Here is a 25,267-nt window from a genome sequence, read left to right on the forward strand (position 1 = left end):
TAGCTAATTTAGCCCAGACAGTGATTGCAAAAATCAAGAGAGTGGGGAGCAATTAGAAGGGAAAAAAGATAACATGAAGACATGAAGCAACAAAAATATAAAAAATCAAGTATCCAATACATTGTGTATTACAAATTGAAAGCATTTTTTAGATGCTTGTTTTTAACATCATTGTATGCAATTATATTTACAAACATTGTTAACTATTCTTGAAACAGCTGTTATGCAGGAGACAAACCCTGAACCGGGTTCCTACATCACAGTTTCTTTCAGTAGCAGTTCTCTTCTTCAACTGATCTTTTTCTCAGATGCAATACAGATTACTGAACATGTAGCTGACAAAAGAAGTGTTCCCAGAGGGAACAGCAGAGATTTTCACTCTCTGAAGGATGTGACTGTGCAGACCCAGAGTTAGTTCAAAAATTCCAAACACCCCTAGCATAATCTTTCTAGTGCAGAAACCATTTATGTGACTGTAGAGTTGTTACTCTGGAAGAGAAATAAAGTAGGTATAGCTGAAAAAAATAAGGTAGAGGAAGGTGGTTCTTATCATCACAGCTCAAAACTGTGTTTCACAGTTCTGAAATGCCACCAGCCAAAACACTATAACCCAACAGCTTGGTATGTGAATTTTATTCTTTTAATCTGTAATAAGGCAGCGATCATATGGAAAAAAATATGATGATGATGTAAGAGAAACCACCTATCGTCATTCAGTGTTACCAAATCAAAAGGAGCATAGAATCATAGAATCAGCTAGGTTGGAAAAGACCTCTGAGATCATCAAGTCCAACCCTTAATCCACTACCACTGCAGTTACCAGACCATGGCACTAAGTGCCACATCCAGTCTCATCTTAAAAACCTCCAGGGATGGAGAATCCACCACTTGCCTGGGTAGCCCATTCCAATGCCTGATTACCCGCTCTGTAAAGAATTTCTTAATAATTTGCTTCCCATCAGAATACAGGCACACAAGTAGCTTAACTTTAAAATGTTTGACTCTTTGCCATCATACTACTTCAGAATTATTGACTGTCAAAGTATTTTTTTTTTCTATACCACTCTAATTCTCTCTGAAAGCTGTTTTAATCCACCCCTCTGTATCTTCTAGTCCCATCAAACCCTGCTCTAGCAAGCGATGGAACCCCGTGTGATTTTGCACCAGACGACGCCGAGCGTTCCGGGTGCCGTGGGACGGCACGTCCTGCCGCCTGCAATCCCGGTCACCGCCTCCCGCACAGGGCACATCCCCGTCCCACCCCTGGGCGGCAGCGGCGGCGGGGCCCGGGCGGCGGCGAGGCCGGTGAGCGCGGGCGGGGGCCGGGCGGGGGCTCGGCCGCTCTGCGGGCGCGGGGCACCGCCGCTGTGGGGCCGGCGGGCGCCGCGCTGGCCCTGCCGTGCTCCGGGCAGCCGTGCGGCCGTGAGGATGGAGCGGGCGGGATGCAGCGGGAGAGGCCGCGCGGCTCCGAGGCCCCCCCTGGGCGCGGGGCCTCCTTGTCGGCCCCGGGAGGCTCCAGCAGGAGCGGGATAACCGGCTACGGTAACGGGGACGGTCGGCGGCCTGCCGGCCTTCCAGCCTCTGCGCCCGTGCTGGTTACAGGAAAGCATTCGCCTCCTGCCGCTCCGCCCCCAAGCGGAGTCCAAAGGGTGAGAGAGGAATCCTGCAGCTGGCCGGGCTTTGGGAGCAGGGTGTGATGGAGAACCTTTTTTTTCTCTCTACTAAAAGCACCACTTGAGGACCATTGGTTTAAATAGTGCGGTGCGTCCTTAAGCACTTTGCAAATGTTTTTTCTAGATACAGGGAAAAGCTTCTTCCCTATGAGGACAGTTGAGCAGTAGAACAGGTAACCCAGAGAGGCGGGGTGGGCTCCATCCATGGACAAATCAGCCTGGTCTTATTTCATAGCACTGCTTTGAGCACATGAGGTCCCTTCCAACCTGGATTATTCTAGAATCCTCTGTATTTTTTTCTAGAAAGCTTTATGTTGATCTAGCATATCTTGTAATCCTTCTTTGCCTCATTTCCACTACTGATGCAAAACGGGGATTTGGTTTTTTGTCTGTAAGTGCAGAAGTATGAACATTTACTCTATTGTGCATTAATCTACAAAACCACTACATATCGCCCTCCTAGATTTCTTCACAGACCATTCAAATCCTGTGTACACTGCTTTGTTCTACGTAGATACCTACTCTTCCTGGTTAATTCAAAGTTCAATCTAGGCTTTCTGTAGTTTCATTTAATTTCCAGAGCCTACTAAGTTTGCTGTGATGAGGCAATGGGAAGGGTAGTGACCAGCACAAAGTAGCAGTCGAAAAATACAACGTAAGAGGTTGCTAATTTTCAAACATGAGATTTGAGTCTTAAAACACACATTCAGAAATTTAAATGAGGGATGAATCAGCCAGTTGATGCTCATATCCATTTGCTTTAGAAGGTCTCATAAATAATGAGATTAAATGAGATAAAATTAAATAATGAAACTTATAGCACCCCTTTACTCTGTATATACAGGTCTCTAGCAAGTAGGATCACAGGTACTTTCAGATAGACATTAGTTCATTTCCGTATTGCTGTTCTAACACTTGGTGATAGGAGGGCGCTGCTGGCAGTGAGAGCAAACATCTCATTTGAGCTGGCTTTTTTTTTTCTTAATCTCTCAATTGATTTACAATCCCTACAGCAACATAAGTATGTAAAAAGTTACAGTGGGGTCCTGCACATTAGAGCATGCATTAGATCCAGCATGAGCTTTAAAAGAACTTTGAATTCTTGAAATCGGTTACATACCCCAGAAATGTGATACTGTCACCTATAGACTTGGAAATACACTAAATCATAAACTCTTAATCATCACCTCGGTTTCTATAAACACCATGACATAAAATTCTTTCATGGTTTTTCTTGTATGTTGTATTTTGCATAGTGCTTAATTACATGGGCTCCTGAGTACCCCAGTCAAATGCATTTATTTAGCAAATAAAGTTTTTCTTCCTTTACAGTATTCTGTTTCTGATGATCCTCACAACAGAGAAAAAATTGACTGATGACAGAAATTTTCAGAAAACTTAGAACCTTTTTTAAGTGAGCATAACAATCATTTCCCTGTTAGATCATGGAAGGGCACAATTTATCAGAATTTTTTAAAAGCTCTGAAATAGTAAAAATGACTGTATTTTAAATGGCTGCATTACTCACAAGGCAATTTTGTTTAAGAGCAGGATTACTTGTTTTACTTATTTATGTAAAAGCAAGTCATGGTTATTTTTCCAGTTTGTACTGTATCATCTGACATGCCAAACAATTTTAACAATACTTGCTGGCAGTTTCCAGCTGGGCTGAAGCATTAATGAAGAGAGTCCTGATCCTTCAGAGATTTACTTACTTTGACTGGACCCCCTAAATTCTGTGCTCAGACACAAGCAGTTTTGTCTCCTGCATGTGGAGGAGAGGCTTTAGTTTGCATTCCCCTGAAAAAGTCACTTTTTCAGGACATGGAAAGGTCAGCACACAAAACGTCTGTGACTTACCTACACTTCCAGTGCTTTCAGGGCTGTTGGGGAAAATTGCTTGTTCTGTGGTGGGGCTTGCTGGACAGCACTTCTCAAGTTACAAAGTTTATAAAGACAAAATAAGCAGCCTTGGGGTTATGACACAAGCAGCTTCATTAGGCAATTGGATTTTGCCTCAGAGATTTGAAGTAACACTAAACAAGAAGTCACCAGTAAACAGCTTCTGTTAATAACATAAGCTTGCATATAGGAAATTATTCTGTTAGTTTATGATGTAGTAACACAAGTCCAGCTTTTAGAAGCATAAAAAAGCAACCTAAAAGCAAAGGTACACTTTCTTGAGATAGCGTTTTACCTCTAGAAAATATTTAGTGTTACCTGGGAACTAGACAGAGGATCTATCAAATTCTCTAAACAAACCAGGTATTTTCTTAGAAGACGGACTATAGATTCTAGGAATCTTGTATAGCTGTTCCAACAATAGGTTTCTCAGTCTGTTCTGTAGATTAGACTGCATTATCATAACAGTAATTTCTCTTCTGAAAAAAAACAAAGCAACCAAAGTAATTTAACAGAATGCTAATGTAGGTACTTTTTGAAGCATGCTATACTTATGAAGAGGTGAAAGCAACTGTCCAAACAGAACTGTCAAATGCAAAATTGTATTTTTTTTCTTATTTTCAATTTGAGCATGTTACCAGCAGCAGCCATTTGCTGAGTATTTCACAGATCAGCACTTCTCCCTTTCAGACTCAGTGCTTCCAAAGGGTTGTTATGAAAACACCACCTAGGAAGTTAAAGATACACTTAATGATATCTCTGTTTGACTGCTGCGGCTCCTTTGGCCACTGCAGAGCAGGTGACAGCGCACATGCTGTTGGTGATACCTAGCAGCCAGTTTGAGCAAAGGTGAGGTGTGGGGTTGCCCACAGCTACCTGTGGACTCCAATACCGCCACACACCTATTCCACAAGGAGTCTGCCTACTGGGGGTGGCTGGCATCAACAAAAGTGACCTGGAGGCAGAAATAAGGCATTGGTGCAAAGAGCAGCTGTAGAAAAGTAGGTGCTGGGAGAGGCAAGCAAACGCCTGGAAATGTTACGGTGTACTTGCTTCCTCCCCCAAAATACCAGTGTGCTTATTCAGAACTCAATTAGCAGACTTGGCTAGTGAAAAACACATACATAAAGGTTTCTGTGATGTTTTTTTTCCTTAATAACAATGATTTCAAAATAAAGTTAGGCTACGAACTGCTGCTGAAGCAGCACTGAGCAGGGGGTGTCTGACACATGAAGGAACAAGTCACACTCCAAATGATGCTTGAGAAGTTCAAGCAAAGACCTTCATAAGAGTTAAGAAAGATATTTAAGCTGCCTTTTTTTATTAGTTTAGTGGGATGACTGTCAAATGAAATTGGGTGAATCATTTTTCTCGTATGGTGTGAGCGATCTGTAATGTAATAACAATGTTAGCTGCAGAAAATGGCTGACAGTTTGGATCTCGTATGACTGCAAGCTTTTATATGGACAGAGCACTGCCCCTACATCAGGCCTGTTGCAGACACATTACTGTTCCAGTGACACATTTGTCAGAACATTAACCTTTCAAAAATATTCCCCTCCCTCGCTTTCATGTGAAAGCTGGATTTTGTGCTAGTAACAAAAGCATAGGTGAGAGTAATTTCTTATGCCAGCTCTGTCTAAACATCAACGATTCTGAGCATTAACTAATTCTTTAAATGTGTTTTCTTACCATTGTTCTGTCTCCACAGGGCTGACTTCCATGATGTTAAGAGGAGTCACTCACGCTGCAAAAGACACATTCGCTCTTCTGTCGACAAGATCTCAGCGCTGCAACCCAGGATTGATATTTTCATCAGTATGGCCTGAAGTAGCAAGCAGGAGCTTCCTAATACATTCCAGTTACACAACCGATACAAAGTCAAGAGAGGAAAATAAAAAAACCATTGAGAGTCTCTACAGTTTGTCAGTTGACATTAAGAAGATACGCAGACTGAAGGAATGGGTCCTTCTCCAGGATGTGGCCTATGTTAAAGAAATTGCTGGTATCTTACAAGAAATGGGAGCAGATGAAACCGCTGTAGCCAACATTTTAGAACGCTGCCCAGAGGCAATTCTCCGCACCCCTGAAGAGATAAACTCTCAAAGAGCTCTGTGGCAATTAGTATGCCAGAATGAAAAACAGCTGATTAAATTAATAGAGCAATTTCCAGAGTCTTTTTTTACTACCAAATATCACCAGAATCAGAAAGCAAACATAACATTTTTTCAAGAGCTAGGACTTAAGAATAATATAATCACCAGGTTCTTGACAAGCGCACCCAATATTTTTTATAATCCTGTTGAGAGAAACAAAAATGTGATAGAGACATTACAAAGAAGTTATTTAAATTTAGGAGGTTCTGAAGCAAATATGAAGATCTGGATACTGAAACTATTGAGCCAAAATCCATTTATTTTATTAAATACCTCCACCACAATCCAGGAGAACTTGGAATTTCTCCAGAAGAATGACTTCACTGACCATGAAGTTCTACAGCTGCTGTCTAAACTTAAAGGCTTCATTTTTCAACTTAATTCTACTACTATGCAGAAGAGTATGCTTTTTTCCAAAAATGTCTTTAATTGCAGTGATCAAGAACTAAAAGAACTAGTGCTGAAATGCCCAGCCCTCCTCTACTATTCTGTTCCAGTTTTGGAAGAAAGACTTGAAGGACTACTGAAGGAAGGAATTTCTGTAGCACAGATTAGAGAGACACCAATGGTGCTGGAGTTGACAACACAAATTGTTCAGTACCGAATTAAAAAGCTCTCTGCACTAGGATATGATGTAAAGAGTGGAAATCTAGAAAGCTTGAATGGTACCAAGAAAGATTTTGAAGTCACTTATGGTAAGATACAATCAAAGAAGGAAAGACCAATTTTTAATCCTGTTGCCCCTATACACATTGAAGATTAATTTGAATGCTGTACTTCAAGTTATGCAAAATAAAAGTTGGTTTTTTGAGATGAAACAAAAGTAATCTTAACCAGACTGTAGTCTTAGGCTGTATTTTGTCCTGGAGTGGGTTTTAGGCACAACTTCATTATACACTTCTAGCTTTCTAATGCTTTCAAATAATGTCATAGAACCTGGTTATGATAAAGGTTGCCTTTTTCTAGAGAGTACCTCACATGTTACATTTTCTTACCTGACAGGGCATTAACTGCTTTGGATTTTCAGCTCTGTCACTGCACAGACCATCCTGTGGTAGTGATTAGCACAATTTTTGTCTGAGAACAACAAATGGAGGGTTATTTTTCCAGCAGTGTTCAGCAACGCACTGGTTCACTGACTTCAGGAAATTCTCTTGGAGTTCCGTTCCTTATTGCTGCAGTAAGTAGCTCTAGCTCCTGGATCCTGACCTGCAACAAACTTGATTTTTTGGTTAGGAAAGCCTAGCCAGAGTGCAGTTTGAGCACTGGAGCAGGACATAATTTTTTTTATTCAGTGACTGCTACAGCGAGACCCTGATATGTTTGTGTACAAACCATAATGCAAAAAAACTACAAGACAACCTCCTTTACATTTCTGAGACTTCAAAATTTACTTCTTTTGCAAAAAAATTGGGGCAGGAGGAAAAACATTTATTGCTAGTTCTTAATTCTTTTCTAGCAAGGTTTGGGGACAGGAAAGATTAGGGAGAAACTGAGGTTAGTCTCAAATGATGGTAGGAAAAAGGAAAAAGCCATGGTTTTATATTAGGTAAAACAAAACTCTAGTCTGTAAACCATTGGTGATTAAAAATGACTACCAGATTTTCAAACAGCTGCCACAGTTTCTAAATATATGGGCGGCACTGCTTCTCAGATAACACCGAATGATAATTGTTGACAAGTGCTGGCTTTCAAAATAGTAACTATCGGACAGTGTTTAAGTTCTCAGGGGATTCGATTTCTTTTCCTTTATAGACTGTGAATGGTAATATAAAGTAGCAGCATCACTGACAATCATCTCAATAGAATTAGGATCATCAGTGATTTTATTTCTCAGAAAGACTTTCCTAAGCAACTGTTCCACACACATTCCCTCTTGACAACAGGAGAAAAAACAGTTACACAGCCCCCTCATTCCAGGCCATTCTTCAAGGTCATTTTTAACACACATTTTGGCAGCAAGTCCAGGCTTCCTTTTCTTAAAGTGAAGTTTTAAATTGCTGAAGAAAGTGGGTATTAAATTCCTGGTTTAGAGGGCGGGCTGCAAGATGATGATTTTATATAGTCTGCCACATTATCTGCTGTGAGCTTGGAAAGGGCTGGAAACACCTGGTGAGAGCAGTGCCAAGATCTCTACAGCTGAAGGTCTTAAACTCACCACTCTGCAGGCGAGAGTGTGGACGTGACAGCAGCTTGTGCGGGTAAATGCCGCTCCTGCAGGAGCATGGGCAACAGTGGTGAGAATTTAAGAAGGGGCACGTATCCCCACCATGAAAAAAGTCAGGCTGTGTTACCAGGCTGCATCTTTGCTGACTCTTTCAAAACACATTATCGGTTTTTAAGAGGAAACTGGAAAGACAGCCATATTACAAATTCACAGGAACTTGCCTTTGTCACTTTCTGTCTTTCCGTGCTCAGCTATTAAACAGACCGCAATGTTATTTGAATTCAAAAGCCTCCTTCCCCTCAGACACAAGAGGGCATTTCAGCTCCCTGAAGCTGTTCATAACACAATCTGTAACTGGGCTTGATGGTTTAGGATGAAAAGGAAACCAAGATTTAGAACAGTGTTTTCCCTAAAAGTTTCAGTATTTCTACAGGCATCTGTTTTTAAAGTTCTTGAAACATCTTATTCCCATCACTTACAGTATCTTCAGTGGCAACACAACAGGAAAAGGACACATTTCCCTAAGCGAGTCATGGCCCAAGTTATCATTAATTTTCTATTCTGAATGTTTCAATTTCTCCTCCTCCCCTTTCAAAACAAAAGCATGAGCAGAAATGCTCTTTTTTCTCTACCACCAGATGAAAATTCAGTCAATCATTCATAACTCTGTGCCTGGGACCTGTTTCCCTCTTCTTCACAGGATTCATTTGCAATAAAATCTCAGGGAACCTCCCAATCACCAAAACATTGTATTGCTGAAATCCACTTCCTCGTCTCTTGTCATTACTCACAGTGAACATGAACCAGTTTGTACTGTTTAAGTCTGGCACAGAAAGATGTGGCTATAGGTAAGCCTTTTGTTACAGAGTGAGCAGTCAGGCATACAAGGTGCCTTCATAAACATTTCCCCTTTCGAACTGGGGGCTGGGAAAAGGAGAGTAAAATAAAGCCACCACAAAAACAACTCCACTCCTCCTGAAAATTTAAGTTCCATATTCCGTTCAGCTCACTATGATCTTAAAAGTGGGTACTTCCAAGCCTCATTGAAAAGAAAATTACTACAAGGGATTTTGCGCTGTGTCTGTGAACAACTTACACAGTGAAGTTACAGTTTTTGTTAAGAGCTGGTTGGCACTAGGGAGATGCAGATAAAAGACACTCCGGGGCACGATGCTGTGGGAAGATTTATACCTAAGTATGCCCTTCTCCACAAAACTAAGGAAGCTTTCAAATGTCTGAAACAGCAACAATTTAATGTTTCACAAGTGCCAGGACAGAATCGGGCCAAGTTCTTAAGATCAAGCAAATTTCATAAGTGAATGGAAAATATACAGGATATAGGACAAAGCTCTTTGAAAACTAAAACCATATGCCATGTAAAAGTGTTTCAGTTACAAGACTCAGAAGCAATAGCTATAGGATATATTATGAACAAAACATAATGAAGTGTTGGCAGCTCTTTACAGATCTAACATTGTTTATCTCAGACCACACTTGTTTTGCTGCAAGTTTCATAGTTTAACAATTAAAGAATATAATTAAAAAAAAAGGGTATGATCAGTTCAACATTCATGTTTTCAGAAAACTATCAGGAAGGGTTTAGTTGGGTGTCACAAATACCACTGTGCTCCAAACAGGTGACTCTTACGAGTTCAGTGGCAGCACTCTGGGCATATGGCTACATTGGAAACTGCAGAGGAGCAGACCATACTAAATTATATGCCGCAGCTAGATTGCCTGGCATACCCAGGCTAGCTCATTTCTAGAGCTAACTGGTACCCTTAAACCATACTATACTCTATGCAATTAGCTTTTGACTACAAAAACCAGTTGAAGCTTCAGGCTGTTGCATAAACTTACCTTGTTACACCCTTGCAGCAGATCAGAACTAAGCAGCTGGTGCATCTAACAGAAGGGGCAGATGCTCTTCCCACCACCCCAAGTTCCCATGTTTATGAGTATCATGCTTCCAACATACACAATTATTGATATAAAATAAAGTTGGTAGTTACAGAGTGCAGCTGAAGTACCAATGGCTCAGAGAGATTTGGTGACTACTGTACCATAATTTAGACATAGTGTACATTCAACAACCACGAACAGAGGACTAAGTTTTAGACGAGTGATATGTTTCTTTTTTTTTTCATTTTTAAAAAGTCTCCCCATATATCCTTCTAGTACAACCACAGACACTGGAAAAGTAAGCGTACAAGTTCTCCATAGGAACACAAGTTTGTAGAAAATACTGCATACATGACATGAACAGATGCCTTCTATGGGCTTCTAAAGAGGTTACTTATTTGCAAAGTCAGTACACAAATAAAAGATCATCAACAGCTTCTATTTTAAGGCAACCTCAAGCTGTGTCTTTACAGGTGCATTTTGCCTCACACATTGCAGAGGACCTACAGATGTTCCCATTTGAGGTGTGTCAATATTTGGAATCTGTCAGTATACAAATTACTGGAATGATGTTTCTTTCTCTGTTTTTTTTTTTTTTTTAAGGCCTCATCTACCTTTTTTGGTTTGTTTTAAATAAAAGTATTACATTTTACTCAAAAATCAAAATGTAAAGTATGAGAAAGAGATGTAGTGAAAATTCCTTGCATTTGCTTGAACAGAGCAAGAAGCCAACCTGGCACATCATGGAGTTAAGACAACAGCTTTGCTAATTCTTCAGTGGTTTCCAACTATACAAAGGAATTTCCAGCAAGTAAGACAGTTGTGCTAGATAGCCACAAACATCAGCCCAGTTTCCATTAAGCCATCTTTTTTTCTAGTGTCTATAAAAAGTTTATTAGAAGCAAGTTTTCACTTGCAGGAGATAGATGAATATCATTAAATACACCTGAGATGGAGCAATAATATTTTCAGTAAAAACTGACAAAAAGCTTCAGATATCAGGATTTGTAAAGAGTCTAAAGCTCATTCTGTGAACTGCACTGAAATGACAGGACAGTTCTTTACACAACTTCACCTAGTAAAGATATTTTTTCTAATAAGGCATTAAGTTAGTTTACTCTTTGTGATCTCTTCTACCATATTGTCAATCTTTTTCACTTCTATCTCCCACTCATTTCCAATTTCTGCACACCTTCAGTTCTATTTGCTCCAGTCTGCACTAGCAGAATGCTGTCAGGGATAGTTTACAGGCTGCCTAAAAATACAGGTTCATAACCAAGACTGTTTGGGTATATCCAACAATGCCTTTACACAGCTGAAGGATCCTTAGGCAGGAGCATGTGGAAACCACTGAGAACAGGAATTGGCATCTCACTGTATCAATGGTACAGCAGAGATGACCAAGTTTCTATGTTCACATTTTAGTCCAAAACTGCAGAAGACTTACAGTAAATGAATATTCAAATATGTATTATTCCTTCAGATACACTTACTCACTTCTATAGTTATCAAGTGTAACATTTCACCAGATACAAAGCTTCAATCTAGGCTCTAATAAATCTTCTTACGCTGTGCTAACCAAGCTTCTTCTGTCCTTTTCAGATGAAATCGAGTTACTTGCACAACTCGTTGGAAGATAAAGTGTCTAAGACACATGGCTTCTCATGGTCCCAATCTTAGCAGATTTTAATGCCACTGATGTAATATTCTGGAGAATTGAGTATGTCTCAGTTTTGGTTTTAGTCAGATTTATCTTTTTTCTTTCCTGTTAAAGGCACTTTACTTGCAACAGCAGATCCTACAGCTGTAACGCCTCCAGCTACAGCAGAAACACTTCCTTTGACTAGACCCACTCCCACTGAAGGCACAGATGTGACCGCTGTTTTGGTAATTTCCAAGCTCTTCCCTCCAATCCAAGCAACACCCCCAATTGTGGCACCAACAGCTCCCTTTGTGACACTGAAGAGGCCACCAGTCACACGAGAAAGCACCCCGGGCTGCTGCTGTGGGTGGTCTTTTAGTGAACCTAAGGGAAGAAATAAATAAATCAGTCTCAGTGCTATGATAAAGCATTTTCAAAAGAAGTGTTATTCATAAGTATTTCCTTTTCTAGACTAACAGACACAGCATACACTTACCTTGCAGGCTGCTCTTCTTGGATGCTCCTACAACACCTACTTCCAAATAACAGAAGATACTTTGCTGCAGCAAGACATTCCTCAGTGCTGTTTTCTAACACAAAAGTCAATACTGAGTCTAAAACTATCAGGCATATGACTTCCAGAGTGTCTTACATGATAAACTTCTGTCCTCTGTATGTACCACTACCTTCCTAGACTCTGGAAAGTCTCATGGCCAAATCAGCCTCATTTCCAGACTTTATAATGGGGGAGAAATGACACATCCTCCTATGGCCTCCATCCTAATGTTAAGAGTTAACCCACAGAGGGGGGACCCTCAAGGGCAGCAGCACCATCTTGCTGTTCAAATCTCTAAGACAGGGTTGGAAAAAATTTCCTGGTAAAACAGAGGCAAAAGTTTATTAAACAAAGAGCTGTTCTTCGAAAAGAGCACCGTGAGATAAGGTCACTTCTTTCCTTAGTAATTACTGTTTTGAAGATGTGCTTACAGGGGTTCTGTGCAGGGGTCAGGAAAGAGACGGTTACAAATGAGAGCAATCAAGAGTTGTCAAAAGAAGCAAGAGGACAAAACTGATGCCAAGTCTTCTGTATCACTTCCTTTCTTCATCCTGTATACAAATTTAAGTTTATTCCAAAAGGGTCTTTTTTGTAATTTGGCTACAGAAGAGGCATGTTTATGTGAAAAGTCCAAGTGCCAAATAAGCTCTTTAAATACCAAAAGTGGTCCCCAAAAGGCATTAATAGCAAGAGTTACAGGCTCCCAACAGAAATTTCAATATGATGCACAAAACCAAGTCTCAAACCATAGGATTTCTGCATATTATTGACCACAAGATTTTTTCTTCTTAATGTTATATTTAACCTGCATTTTGTGCAGTTTCATGCTATGTGCTTTCTAGGTCACTTCCTATTCCATATTTATGGTACAATTACACAGCCTCAAAATAATAGAAAGTATTAGAGTAATAGAAAGACCTCTGGAATTAGCCACTTTGCCTTCCAATTGTTCCAGAATTACTTTATATTTCTAATGTAAGCATCAAAACCCTAAGAGGTACATGCACCTTGCCTCTGAAGGGAATTAAGACTGCAATTCCACTCCCTGCTATGGCACAAACATCATCCAATCTTCAAAGAAGAAACAGCAGTATGAAACAGTATGTTAATGTGGTATTTAAGTACATAAGAAAATATCAGTCACTGCATCTATAAACCAGTAGCCCTGATATACACTTGTCTGCAAGGTGTCTTCCACGTGAACCTGGGGAAACCTCTGCTCTTCACAACAACATTGTTCAGGTAAGTGCTTTTCAGCTCCTCTCTTGTCAATACCTCACCAACTTCTTAAAAAAAAAGTTTCAGAGAGAACCATGGCAAGATTCAGCCAGTGAACACAAGCAGGGTTAAGAGTTGCACAGTTTTTTGGATTTGGGTTTTTTAAATTATTTTCTAGCTATCTGTAGATAACATATGGGATTTAACATCTGTCTCTCTTCACAAAAAACAACAGGGGAAACCAAAAAAAGAGCAAGTGGAACTACAATGGGCAGAGCTAGGGAAGAAACAGACATGAAATAAAGAGGTGAGGGAGTCAGCAGCAGAAATAACATACTTGGATAAGGACAACGAGCCTGGAGAGATAGTGGAAAAGAAAAATCAGATCTAGATCCACCAGAGACCTCTGTCCAGCCCTGTCAACACACTGACTTTTCACTGCAACGTGCCTTAGGAGAGCCAGCAGAACAAGTCTGTCTCCAGTGCCCTGACTGCTGACAACTTGCATCCAGAGGACAATTTCCAAGAGTCACCTACCAGCACTCATCTCTACAAGATGAAACCTAGGGTGAACAACTTTCCCTGCACTGCCAATGAGTTTGTGATAATGCCAGGACTGACTCAGAACTTAGAGTTAATTTAAAAAGTGTGAAGTGTAGAGCTCCTGTGTGCATGCCTGGAATAATTCAAACAAAAGATGCCACCTAAATGAGACAATTTCTTACAAGTCTGACAAAAAGGAAAAAAGGGATACAGAGCAACAGTGCAGCTCAAGGGAGCAGAAAATACTGAAAGTGCTTCCAGCTTACAGTAGTCTCTTATTTAAGAAATTGACATAGACAACAGAAAAGGTAATGAACAGAAACTGAAAACATAAATGACAGCCTTTTACTTAAAGCCACGTAATACCTTGCTGGCTCATTCTAGGCCAGCAGCTTTCAACATGGACATCTCCAGCAAAAATGCATGGCCAACACAAACACACAGAGATCAGAATTTCTATGTACATACAGAAAGCCTTTAAAGACTCACACTTGGAAAGGAGTATGCAGAGCCTGCTACAAAATCCAATGACTAAGTATTATTCATTAGAGGATTCTTGTGACCAGACTTACAGAGCTTGTAACAGATTTGGTCAGAAAGTGTTTTGCTTCCACCTAACTGCTTCATTATCATCAGGGTGAAATAGGAGTAAAGTTTTATCACATTGAATTTTAAGAGCTGATTTCAGTGAAGCAGATCTGATGTCAGCAAGAAATGATCCATCATCACTAACTTATCAATAACAAGAGAGAAACAAACAAAAGTAATCTTAATGTGTTTTTCCTCACATTACTTCAGGTAGCCAATCCTTTGACTCTATTTCACAAGTGTAAATACAGACTTCGACAGTGTATAAATAACTTTGGTAATGGCTGACACATTCTGACTTCCATCCTGTTTGCATTGTCCATGAGGTCTAATGAACGCCCACAGCTGCAAAGTTTTATTGCCAGTTGATTTCTGTTCTAGGATACACAACCTTGGTCTTCTTTTTTCTAAACAGTATGAAAAAGAAGATAAACCAGATCATTCCTAAATTGAGGGAGAAAATGACAAAAGTTCCCTGTCCGGGAGTTGGCTCTATCAGGCTATCTGGCAGCCAGGTTCCTGCTGAAAGGAATCCAGCAGCGAACAAGAGTTCGAATGAACTTAGGTTGCAAAGGTTGGCGCCGCTTGCAAAGTGGAAAATACAGCATTGGAATAGCATTACTCAAAAAGCAGGAGCACAAAAGCTTCTTCCACACATTCTTTAAAGCCTTTGTGCACAAAGCTTGTTGAGTGTGATTTGGACAAACTAGAACTACTTCTATCTTTATGAAAAGTTGCAAATTGGTTTTGGAATTGAGTCTTTCCTCTAAGGAGTATTTTGGCTGCCTGTTCAGAGAGATGATCTTCCTGCCAGCATTGAACTACTAGCCTTCCATCCACATTTGGTCATCTTTTTATGATGGTGTAAGTGTATCACATATGAAGCCTTGTATGACATTCAAACCCAGTTGTTCTTCAAGGCTGTTCCAACATTTTAACTGAACTCCTAAGGCTAGAAGAGTGCATATGAATCAGAATCAGAAGGAAAATGTAAACTCCATCCTTGAAAAGGCTTTAAGATAAGCTGTATTTCATTCTACTTCCTCTAACTACACCAACTTTCTCCATCTATTTAGACTTCATATTCTAACTGGTTATTGTCAAACTGAAATAAGAAAATGTGTGGAATAAAATATTTAACTGATCATAAACTTTAAATGAAACTTTGCAATAACCAATGATCAAATTCTGCTCTTACGCCAAATCTGGAAAACCTAGTGAATATTCCAGGAAGAGAAAAAATGCCCACTTGTTTCACTGCCTTACTCAAAGAATCCGTTGTAGTTTTCAGACCACTGTTCACTTTCTATACATGAGGTTTAATATGTATAAAACACAATTCAATCTTAAGGCAAAAAAACCCAAAGCAGCAAACAAAACCTGGACTTAAAAATTAGACTTGAAGATAACACATACTAAGGCATAGTTTCCACTCTGGCATTTGCAATCAGAAATGCTTCTGAGATCTTGACAACACCATAAGAAGTTAAGAAGGAAGATTTTTTGTCCTCACACCATGATACTTTAACAAGTTCAAGTATAGGAGAGCTGAAGAATCACAGTGCCATGAAAATCTATTTCTCCCTTTCCTCTCATCTTCTTGTATTGTGTTTTTTGCCTTATAGTTGTTAAGAATAGAGTGAGCTATTCCACTTCAATCCCTTCTATTGCAGTTAGTGAATAATACTGTTGTTTGAGTGAAGTAAATTGTTCAGTTATACAATATATAAAAGCTGAGGGAAAAAAACCCAACAACAAACAGAGCTTTAAAGGGCCATTTTAAACTGAAGAGCAATAAACAGAGAGGAATCACGACTCACCGACCTCTACGTCCAACACATTTGGTCTTAAAGCAAGAGCAGACAGAATACAGATAACCTATGTGCCAAGAATGGCTTTTGATCTAGTATGCTTCCAGTCACATTATGCAAACAGGACTCTTCACTAACCTGCCAGTCCACAGCCTGGAAGGAACTCTGCTCATTTGCAACTGCATTTCCTCTGCAGGTCTAATAACCAATTTATGATTCATTTGGTTCAGGAGACCAAGATGTCACTGCATTAATGAAGTCAAGTGTTTGTTTTTATGAAACCATGAGATTGTCAGCAGTTAGAACCACAGTAATTATATGATGAAAAAGGGTCTCCAAAAGTGGTAATAAAGTTCTACATATTTCTAAACACATCTTGTTTAAGAGTCACAAGCACTATGAATACAGCAAGGTGTCCAAAAGTGAAGCTGGGCTTTTCCCATCTCACATAATGAACAGAAGAAATAAATACCCATTAGACCAATTCATATCTCTGGAAACTAATCTGCAAATTAAGTCCATCAGTATCTGCCCATCTTCTCTATAATTTATAGGTACAGCTGTTTACTGAATTATATTCAGTGGCCTTATTGTAATCAGGATAAGGCAGGAGTGAACAATAATCCAGGTCCATCCCAACACAGGGTTGGCTTGTTTACTGTTACTTAAATGGAAGTTAAAGCTTCCAGATCCATTTTCCATTTTTTAAAGAGAGAACTGAACTTCTGATTAATTTACTTCAGATCATGAGAACTAGTACATACCTTCTGGTGGTTCATCATGAAGGTAGGATGGAACTTCCTGTTGATTTTTGTCCGTTTGATTCATTATTGCCTAAAAAAAGAAATTCACATATGCTATACATCTCTTCTGGCAAAGCATAAGTTAATCCACGAATCCAAAATTCAAGTAGTTTAAGTTCCACAGAAAATGTACTTCTTTTTCACTACTAGATAAGCTAGCAGCTCCTATCAAACTACTGCTCTGTTTTTATCTGTGCTTTTGCATTCTTCAACCAGATTCAAGGTGGAGCCCTCCACCATCTCAGGAGGCTTGGTGAGAGCTGCCACCCCACACCAAGTACATCTTGAACCTGAAAAGCAATCAGGAAGACAACCAGTATGAAAACAAAACAGCCTCTGCCATATAACAGCTTATGTTTACGTAGTGAAAAGGAAAAGCCAAGTGATCACAGAGATGGTGGACACTAGAGAAATGACAGCAGCATGCCTATAAGATCTGCAGGTACCTGGAAAGCAACAGCTTGAAGAAACAAGTCCTTGCAGCATAATTTGAATAAATGCCATGAAAACAAGATGGAAGAATAGCAACAGAAAGACACAATTTATCTTGTCGCAGTACTGCATAAATGGTGTGGTGACAGCAGCAGAACTAGACTGTTTTAACTTTACACAAAAACTGCCCAATGAAAACATTTCAGAAAAGATTTCTTTACACCAAAAGCCATTTCCTAGAGCAGTTCTAGAGCAGGAGTCCCTGATAGTGAGGGGAAGCACAGAGAAAGTAAGTGGAGCTGCTGATTTGAGTTTTCTCTCTGGAGGGGAAAAAAGCAATATCTAAGTCCAGGTTTCCCTCCTGCTTTCCTCCCCCACCAAAGCATGCCTTGTTATTAAGTCCTGCCTCTTCTCCTGAGCTCTCCTGCTAATCTTGCTTTCCCTCCTCAGCAGGCATCAAGATGAAAAAAAGGAAAAACAAGTTGCATTATACCAGTCAGTATCCTTCTATCTTCCTGCCAGTGACCTTTTAGTTCCCTTCTCCCTGCACGTCTTTGAATGATTTCATTTCTTCCAGGAGTCAATGACCACCACAACAATAATTCCAACCTCTCTTGCTGTGCTGAGATCCCTCTGTACCTCCTCTGGGTGAGAAACCAGTAGCTGAAATCTGAAGAAGGAATGAGGAGGCAGAAGCAGGTGGGAAGACTCACCTGGAAAACAACAGCTGAAACTCTCATAGTATAATTATGAAGTCAAAACATCACAGTAAAAACTGGCACCCACATGCTAAATCATAGATCTTTGGATGAGAAGCAAGCCTAAATTGAATATTAAAGAGTCCTCACAATCAGCACTACCAGTATCAGTTCACAACTCAGAAAACATGGGTACCTTTACACATGAAGCTGAACGGGAAAGCAAGCAAAAATACCTACTACAAGGATGGCCAATTCCATGGAAATGCTGAATGAGTACCACTCAAAAGCCAGGAATGCAAACATGTAAGCTATGAAATAGGAAAGTATCATAGAGTATCCCAAGTTGGAAGGGACCTACAAGGATCATCGAAGCCCAACTCCTGGCCCTACACAGGATAGTCCTAAGAATCACACCATGTGCCTGAGAGCATTGTCCAAACACTTCTCAAACTGTCAGGCTTGGTGCTGTGACCACTCCCCTGGGGAGCCTGTTCCAGTATACAACTCTCTGGGTAAACCTTCTCCTAATATCCAACCTAACCCTCCGCAGAGACAGTTTCATGTCATTCCTTTGGGTCCTGTCACTGTCACCAGAGAGATCATTGTCTTCCTCTCCTCTTCCCCTCACAAGAAAGATGAAGAGTAGCAACACATCAAGTTGGAAGACTAAACACATAAAACAAAAATATAAAGCACCGTAAGAAAGAGAAGACAGATGCAGTAGGAAACTGATAGCCCTGATATTATTAGATCAAAATATCTGTACCAAGATGAAGCAACTATGTTCCTACTTGACATGTGGCCATTTTGGTCATTAAGATGATTACTCTGTCAGGAATTTGGAAAGAGTTTATTTGGTGCAGTAGGGGAAATCCTAAAAATAGTACAATAGAATTCATAACCTATTAAGTCTTAATTCAAACAATGGAACAAAAAAGTGACCAAGAGTTTTAAAGCACACTCAGGGGAGACCAATGAGTAAAGAGATAAATTATTTTTTATAAAGAACAACCTCCACTAATATATTTGTATCTAGCCAGCATGTAACTCCTAAAAGAACCCCAGAAGAAATTACCTGCTTGAGTTTCCAAAATGTTTCTGTCAACAAAGGCTCACAAAAGTTATTTAATCTTATGAGGACAGAGAAAACACTGTCAGGGATTATCAACAAGTTCAGAGAGAAGTTGGAATAAGTAACCAGTTTTGGACACGGCTAGAACACTAGAAACGCTCACAAGGCTACACACAAGGTTTAGTATTTTCTGCTATTAAGAAGGTATTGGATGCAGTAGCACTGACAGCAGATACAGCCCACACGAAGCCCCAAGAATCTGTTGTACTAGGGTACAACATCGTACAATTAAGACCAGACCTGTTCACTGAAAAGAGTTAAAGCTTGGCAGACAACACAGGTAAAAGATGCTTTCTTAACTCTCCATAATCTAGTCAGACAGACACTTAGATTTGCTTTCAGCTCCTGCAAAGCTAAATGAACAAAGCAACGATTTAACAATTGCAACAGAAATACTTCACTCACTACACAGATCACAGTGGTCTATCTTCCACAGCACAGCCACTGCTAACTTGCCACTCTCAGACCCCAGAAGGCAATGGAGAACTACAGGCTTGAGAAGAGCAGCTATGGGAAATAGGTCACTCTTGGTAGGATCGAATTTGTTCTACACAGAAGGGAGCCTTCAGGGTTTTGCAGATCAGAAAGTTGAAAACTACTGTATGATGGGTGGTTTTACAGGTGCCAGTGGATGGTTAGACTGGATGATCTTGAAGGTCTCTTCCAACCTTGATGGTTCTATGATGCTGCAAGAGATGTGCCTAACCAGCCTGTACTAGGTTTTACTCACTGTTCACCTACATCAGTGCAAGTGAACACAGTATCACATCACTGTCAGAAAAGTCTTTTTGTTTTTCTGTAGAAGCTCTCCAGTGAATCACAGGATCAAGACCAAGACCCAGCAAAGGACTTCTGCAGAAAATATTCAGATATCTAGTTTACATTCTGTGTCATGCATCCTTGTATCCAATTTAACATGTCAGGGGACTTAAAAGACTGAAAAGTGATCCAAAAATCCTGTGTGCTAAACAGGGTGCATATCTGGTGAATGGGAAATACTATGCACAGGAGCATGTTTTAAACCTGGCTCCCTTCCAGAGATTTAAGGTTAGTATTGACTAGAGGTATTTCTACTGACTGAAGGTCAAAGGCCTGAAGTAACTGCTTAGTGGCAGATTACTTCATCCAGTCTTCATGCAAAGAGGGCAGGAGTATGATTTCTTTCTTCAAAAATCTGAGTTAGAAAAGCAGATACCACTTGCTATATTTTACAATACCATCAAGGTGAAAGGACTCACCTACAATTCAGTGCCTCCTCTGTCAATTAAGATCCAGGCTCGTATGTCCCACTTTATATCAGAGCTCCCTGATCACAGGGGGACTGCAGTGTATCCTAAAGAAAGTTCCTGTTTGTGCTTCCTGCCGAAGATGCGTCCCCACAAAGAAGAAGAAGAAAGCAAAATTCATGAGACCCAACAGAGATTGCATCTCAGCTAACAACTAAGGCACTGATCTGGAGGTGCAACTCTAAGACTTTTGTGCAGACAGTGAGGTCATTCAGACATGCTATTGGTTAAGAAACTTTGGATACTTGGAAGCTGCAGATTCAAAGTCCCCCATATGCACTGAACCATTAGTCACAAAGATTGCCAGTACTGCAAGCATATGCAACAAGGCAAAGATTTATCAGAAACTTGAACTTTAGAAGTTTTCTGATACGTTTTTCAAAATTTTCTTTAAAGTATGCTAAGACTGGCCAAAAAAAGAAAGGAAAAAAGAAAGCAAGCAAAGACATCCTTCTTTGGCATTTTTATCCTGTGATGCCAAATTCACAGTGACTTGTGCCACTGGGGAAAAGCCTCAAGCTTTATTTAACATCTGCATTAAATGATCACATGGAATGAGGTAGGATCTCCACGCGGCCTGGCAGAACTCATCCATGAAACAGACATCCAGCCTATCAATGACACACTTCATTTTCCTTCTTTATCTGTGTTTTCTCATGTTAAGAAGTAGAAGCAAACCCAGATCTTGAAAGAGATTTCAAACAGGGATAAATGTAAACTACTTCTGGGCTTTTTCCCCCCTGTGTATTTAGGAGGGTGCTAGTCATTCAAGAGATAAGGGATAACTTCTCATCTTTCTTAACAACACATTAAAATAAATTAAAACCTTCATACAAAAAAAAAATTAAAATTGTAAAAATGAAAGTCACTCTTCCAATTGATTTGAAAGAAAGCACACTTTCATACTGTCAGAATATGAAATACACAGAAAGCTTAAATGTTTTACACTGTTATAGAAAAAAAAAACAAACTGTTTAGAATAGGATTTTTAATTCAGGAGCTACTGTGTTATAAGACCCTGAATGAAAGCGTCAGGAAGCTCTAGAGGTAGTGGTACGGCCGTACGTACATTCACATAAAAGCTGATTAAAATAAAACTTACCAAATATATTCCTTTCTGAAGATTTCTAGTTAGTTGTTTCCACAAAAGTATTCTGCATACACCTGTGAGAAAGGCAGAAGGTTAATGACATCTGATGGAACAGTGCTACTCTCACACACCTGCCATGGGTGTATGGTGGGAATCATATACAAATCCCACAACATGGGAGAATTACTCTTGGTATGGCCTTAAGATGCCAAAATTTTATGAGATTTATCTCACTGAAACACTGATGCCTTCTGTGTTCTTGGGCAATGGAGATAATCTTACTTGCTCCATGTGCTGCCTTGAGGATTGCCATGAAGCATGCTAATCCATGTTAAGACACAACCACTTAATGAGCCTTGGACAGCAACTTGTAAAGTTTTAGCCTTCTGTTGAGAAATGGGCTCTAACCACTACAGACTTGTGAGTAACTTCATGAGTTTCAGCTGATGCCCTTGATCTCTTTCTGACTTCACAGACAAAAAGCCCTACTGTCTCAGCATAGCAAACCTGGCCCAAGCAGCAGCCAGTGAAAACTGCCTCGTTTCAATGCCACTACTCAGATATTTGCGGGTAGCAATGAAACTACCTAAGGATGGGGCCAATTTCAGCTGGCAGCATAATGCTGCTCCAGACAGCTGCAGCAGCAGCAGACAGTGCTAGAACTATTCACCTGACAAAACTGCAAACAAACCGATCGCTTCGTCTTAGTCTACCATAAAAAAAGCTGTCTTCCTTCTGTCCACCAGCTATGCAGTTAGGAAGCTTGGCTATGGAGCTGATGGAAAACAATCAACCCTTGCCACATGCACAGCTCTCCTCCCCCTCTTTCAGCAGCTGCGGTAGATTTATGAATGAACCCGATGTATTTCAAGTACATGAAAAAAATATTTTTACAAACAATACTTCAAGCAATAAATTTTTGAAACAGTGCTCTACTCTCCAAATTAAACACGAAAATAAGCACGAAGCCAAAAGAGGTACACCCACCAATGGCTGCTCTTCAGGGTACTGCTTCAAGCTGCACAAACAACCCCTCACTATCACCTTCCCTGCTTTATACCTTGGATTGGGGCTTGTGACGTGTTACGCGTAACTGTGCCCAGTGCTGTTAGTTCTCTCAGCCATAACCCTCAGCGCACAGCTGACATGGAAATGTGGTTTTCAGTTTGTTAATGCAAGGGAGAGAGTTGACTGAGCAGAATTCTGCAAGAAGAAAGAGTCAATGCACTAAAGTAATGCACTACAGCACTAAAGTAAAAAAACAAATCCAGGCATGTAGAAAGCATGTAGCTGAAAACCAAGAGCATAGCTAGCATTTCAACAAGTCTTCTGTTTAAAAGCCAGGTTTCAAAATTCAGATTTACATATACAGTAGGACTGGTTTGGAAGCAAGCATGCCCATTTGGAAAAAAAAAAGACTACAGTTTTCAGAGAAAGATTACAAAGAGTTGATCAGAAGTTTCCAGGTGTGAACCACAGCTTAATTCTAAGGCTACAGGAGGATGGGCTACAACTTTGGCAACAAGTTTGTCATAAGAAATGTGCATAACAGGCTCACAGTATGCAGGGAAGGTACAGTACACAGCTGGGAACGTAATGCAACATGTCTGTATTAAAAAACAAACACATGCCACAATTAAAAGCAAAACTGAGGTATATCTCCTGCAAAAAAAACCCCTTAACTCTGACTGGGACATTACCACATCATATTTCTCCATCACTCTCACCTAAAATATAGACCAGGCTCCAGAAGAGGCTCTGGGGAACACCTGATGTTGGCGATCAAGTTTTCTCCATTGCAACGATTCACAGGATACCAAATCAAAGGTGGCAGGAACCAGGATTTCCCTTTTCTAGGCCTCCAAAACTGTTTTCTAGAAATTCAATAGTGGAAGGCACACCTTCAGAAAGACAATGAAAATTCCATTTTACCAGTCCTGTCACCCTCCACCTCCTGCTAGCTCAGTTTTCAGAAGCAGAGCCTTCCCCATTTCTTATAACACTTCCCCAATGCCTGACCTCCACATTTGTCTCAGACCTTACTTTCCAGAAGGCCCTCAAAGACAAAACCCAACAGTACCTAACAGCCAGAGCAATAAAGCAGCTTCTGAACTTCCTTGCCACCCTTGCTAGTGAAGTAAAGAGTTTTTTCCCTAGCATCCACCACCTGTTTGTTGGCTCCTGCCTGACATTTAGACCTGGTCACTTGCTGGCCAAGGACCTCCTTTTGGTTTGTGCATTTGCAATGCAGTCCATTTCTATACTGAGGAGCAACACTAATTCTACAGAATATTCAACCACAGTTTAACAGAAAGATTTATAAAAAAGTGCTGGATGGTATTTACTTAGCAGTCTTAAAACTGATGTGCATACAAACCAGTACTTACATACTAAATGAAGTTATCCTGTATGTAGCCTTCTAATTATACAGAGACTTGCTGCCTGAAGCACAGCAGTGGACGCACTGAAGCAGGCCACCTACACTTGGTATTTATCTTCCTTACAGAGTGATATCTTGAATCAGAATTCTCGTTTTCAGCCCAATTAAACAAGCAAAAGGAAGCATTTAATTGCATCTGCAGAGGTTGTCACTGTACTTCGCACAATGACCAGAACCAGTCGTATGGCTACAATAACTTGCCTCTATTTCCAGGCCACACCACATAAACGTCTAGACTGGGTGAATATGGAAAACTAGGCTGGCCCCTAACAGTTCATAAACTCTTCATATCCTACTCCATCGAGCTGGACTTGGATATACATAGATGAAACAAAGAGGAGGTTACTACAGTAAACATCTGAACACAGCAAAGTTTAAAAAGAAGAAAACCCAACAGAAAGCGTCTCCCGGCTCGGAGAAGTTCACGGGGGAGAGAACAAGCTCATCCAGGAGCGAGGCCGAGGCGAGCACGACTCCCTCCCAGGTGGGCGGGGGCCGCTCAGCCATGGGCGCCCGGCCCGGGGGGCGGCAGCTGCAGGGCACAGCCCACCCCGCTCCCGGTCCCGCACCCGAGGAGCCGCCCCACACCCCACACCCCCCCGTATTGCGGCCGGAGCCCCGCAGCCCCCGCCACGTCCTCCCCTCACAGGTACCTGCGTGCCCGGCGGAGCTCCGGAGGCGGCCCAGCAGCGACCCCCGCCTGCGTCTCCGCCGGGCCGGCGCAGGCACCGCCGGCACCGCCAGTACCGCGGCGCAGGGCGGCGGCCCTGACGTGGCAGCCAAGGCCGCGGCGGAGCCGCTACGCCCGGCCCGGCGCTCCCGCCCCGCGGAGCCGCGGCAGGAAGCACAAAGGCGGCCGGGCTGAGCCCGCGCCGGGGGCAGGTGGCGGCGGCGGCGGCTCCGCTCCCCGGACCCGCCTCTCCCGCCAGCGGCTCCGCCGGGGCGCCCTCCCGCCTCCTGCCCCCGAAGTTTCCCTTCCTGCGCGGGGAGGAACAGACTGGCGGCGGGAAGGGCGCTCGGGGGGCTCCTCGGCTGACGGCGGGGCCGGGGGGCAGCGGCCGCTGAGCCCTCCCTCGCTCCTCACTCACCGCGCGGCGGTCACGGCTCGCTCAGCCCGGGCTCCGCTCAGACTTTACTCCTCCGCCCGTCCCCGCTGCCGACGTGGCGCCCGCCGCCGCCCGCCCTGCCGGCGCCCGCAGACCCCGCCCCAGTGCCCGGCGCGGCC

General features: G+C 41.5%; 2 protein-coding genes and 1 long non-coding RNA gene across 8 annotated transcripts; 1 reads left to right on the forward strand and 2 right to left on the reverse strand.

Moving 5' to 3' along the window:
- The first annotated feature begins 1,178 nt into the window (after positions 1–1,178).
- MTERF2 (mitochondrial transcription termination factor 2) lies at positions 1,179–6,567 on the forward strand. 2 transcript variants are annotated; one of them, XM_027680407.1, is made up of 2 exons: positions 1,179–1,305; positions 5,287–6,567. In XM_027680407.1, the coding sequence occupies exon 2, from the start codon at positions 5,298–5,300 to the stop codon at positions 6,492–6,494; it is 1,197 nt and encodes a 398-aa protein (XP_027536208.1). In that variant the 5' UTR covers positions 1,179–1,305; positions 5,287–5,297; the 3' UTR covers positions 6,495–6,567. The 2 variants fall into 2 exon arrangements, with proteins under 2 accessions (XP_027536208.1, XP_027536207.1); XM_027680406.1 differs by lacking the exon at positions 1,179–1,305 and adding an exon at positions 1,432–1,649.
- LOC113966119 lies at positions 3,967–5,355 on the reverse strand. The gene is made up of 3 exons (XR_003533712.1): positions 5,268–5,355; positions 4,478–4,530; positions 3,967–4,054 (listed from the first exon to the last, which is right to left on the reverse strand). It is a non-coding gene; the product is annotated as an uncharacterized LOC113966119 (long non-coding RNA).
- Positions 6,568–9,130: 2,563 nt separating the features above from the next.
- Positions 9,131–25,241, reverse strand: TMEM263 (transmembrane protein 263). 5 transcript variants are annotated; one of them, XM_027680409.1, is made up of 5 exons: positions 25,131–25,241; positions 21,615–21,676; positions 20,465–20,585; positions 16,923–16,992; positions 9,131–11,826 (listed from the first exon to the last, which is right to left on the reverse strand). In XM_027680409.1, exons 4-5 carry the CDS (start codon positions 16,984–16,986, stop codon positions 11,540–11,542), a joined length of 351 nt encoding a protein of 116 aa, XP_027536210.1. In that variant the 5' UTR covers positions 16,987–16,992; positions 20,465–20,585; positions 21,615–21,676; positions 25,131–25,241; the 3' UTR covers positions 9,131–11,539. The 5 variants fall into 5 exon arrangements, with proteins under 5 accessions (XP_027536210.1, XP_027536211.1, XP_027536212.1 ...); XM_027680410.1 differs by lacking the exon at positions 25,131–25,241 and adding an exon at positions 24,696–24,763; XM_027680411.1 differs by lacking the exon at positions 25,131–25,241 and adding an exon at positions 23,330–23,348.
- Between the last annotated feature and the right edge of the window lie 26 nt (positions 25,242–25,267).

This window comes from Neopelma chrysocephalum, unplaced genomic scaffold (genome assembly GCF_003984885.1).
Source record: "Neopelma chrysocephalum unplaced genomic scaffold, ASM398488v2 Primary Assembly neopelma1_59, whole genome shotgun sequence".
NCBI lineage: Eukaryota > Metazoa > Chordata > Aves > Passeriformes > Pipridae > Neopelma > Neopelma chrysocephalum.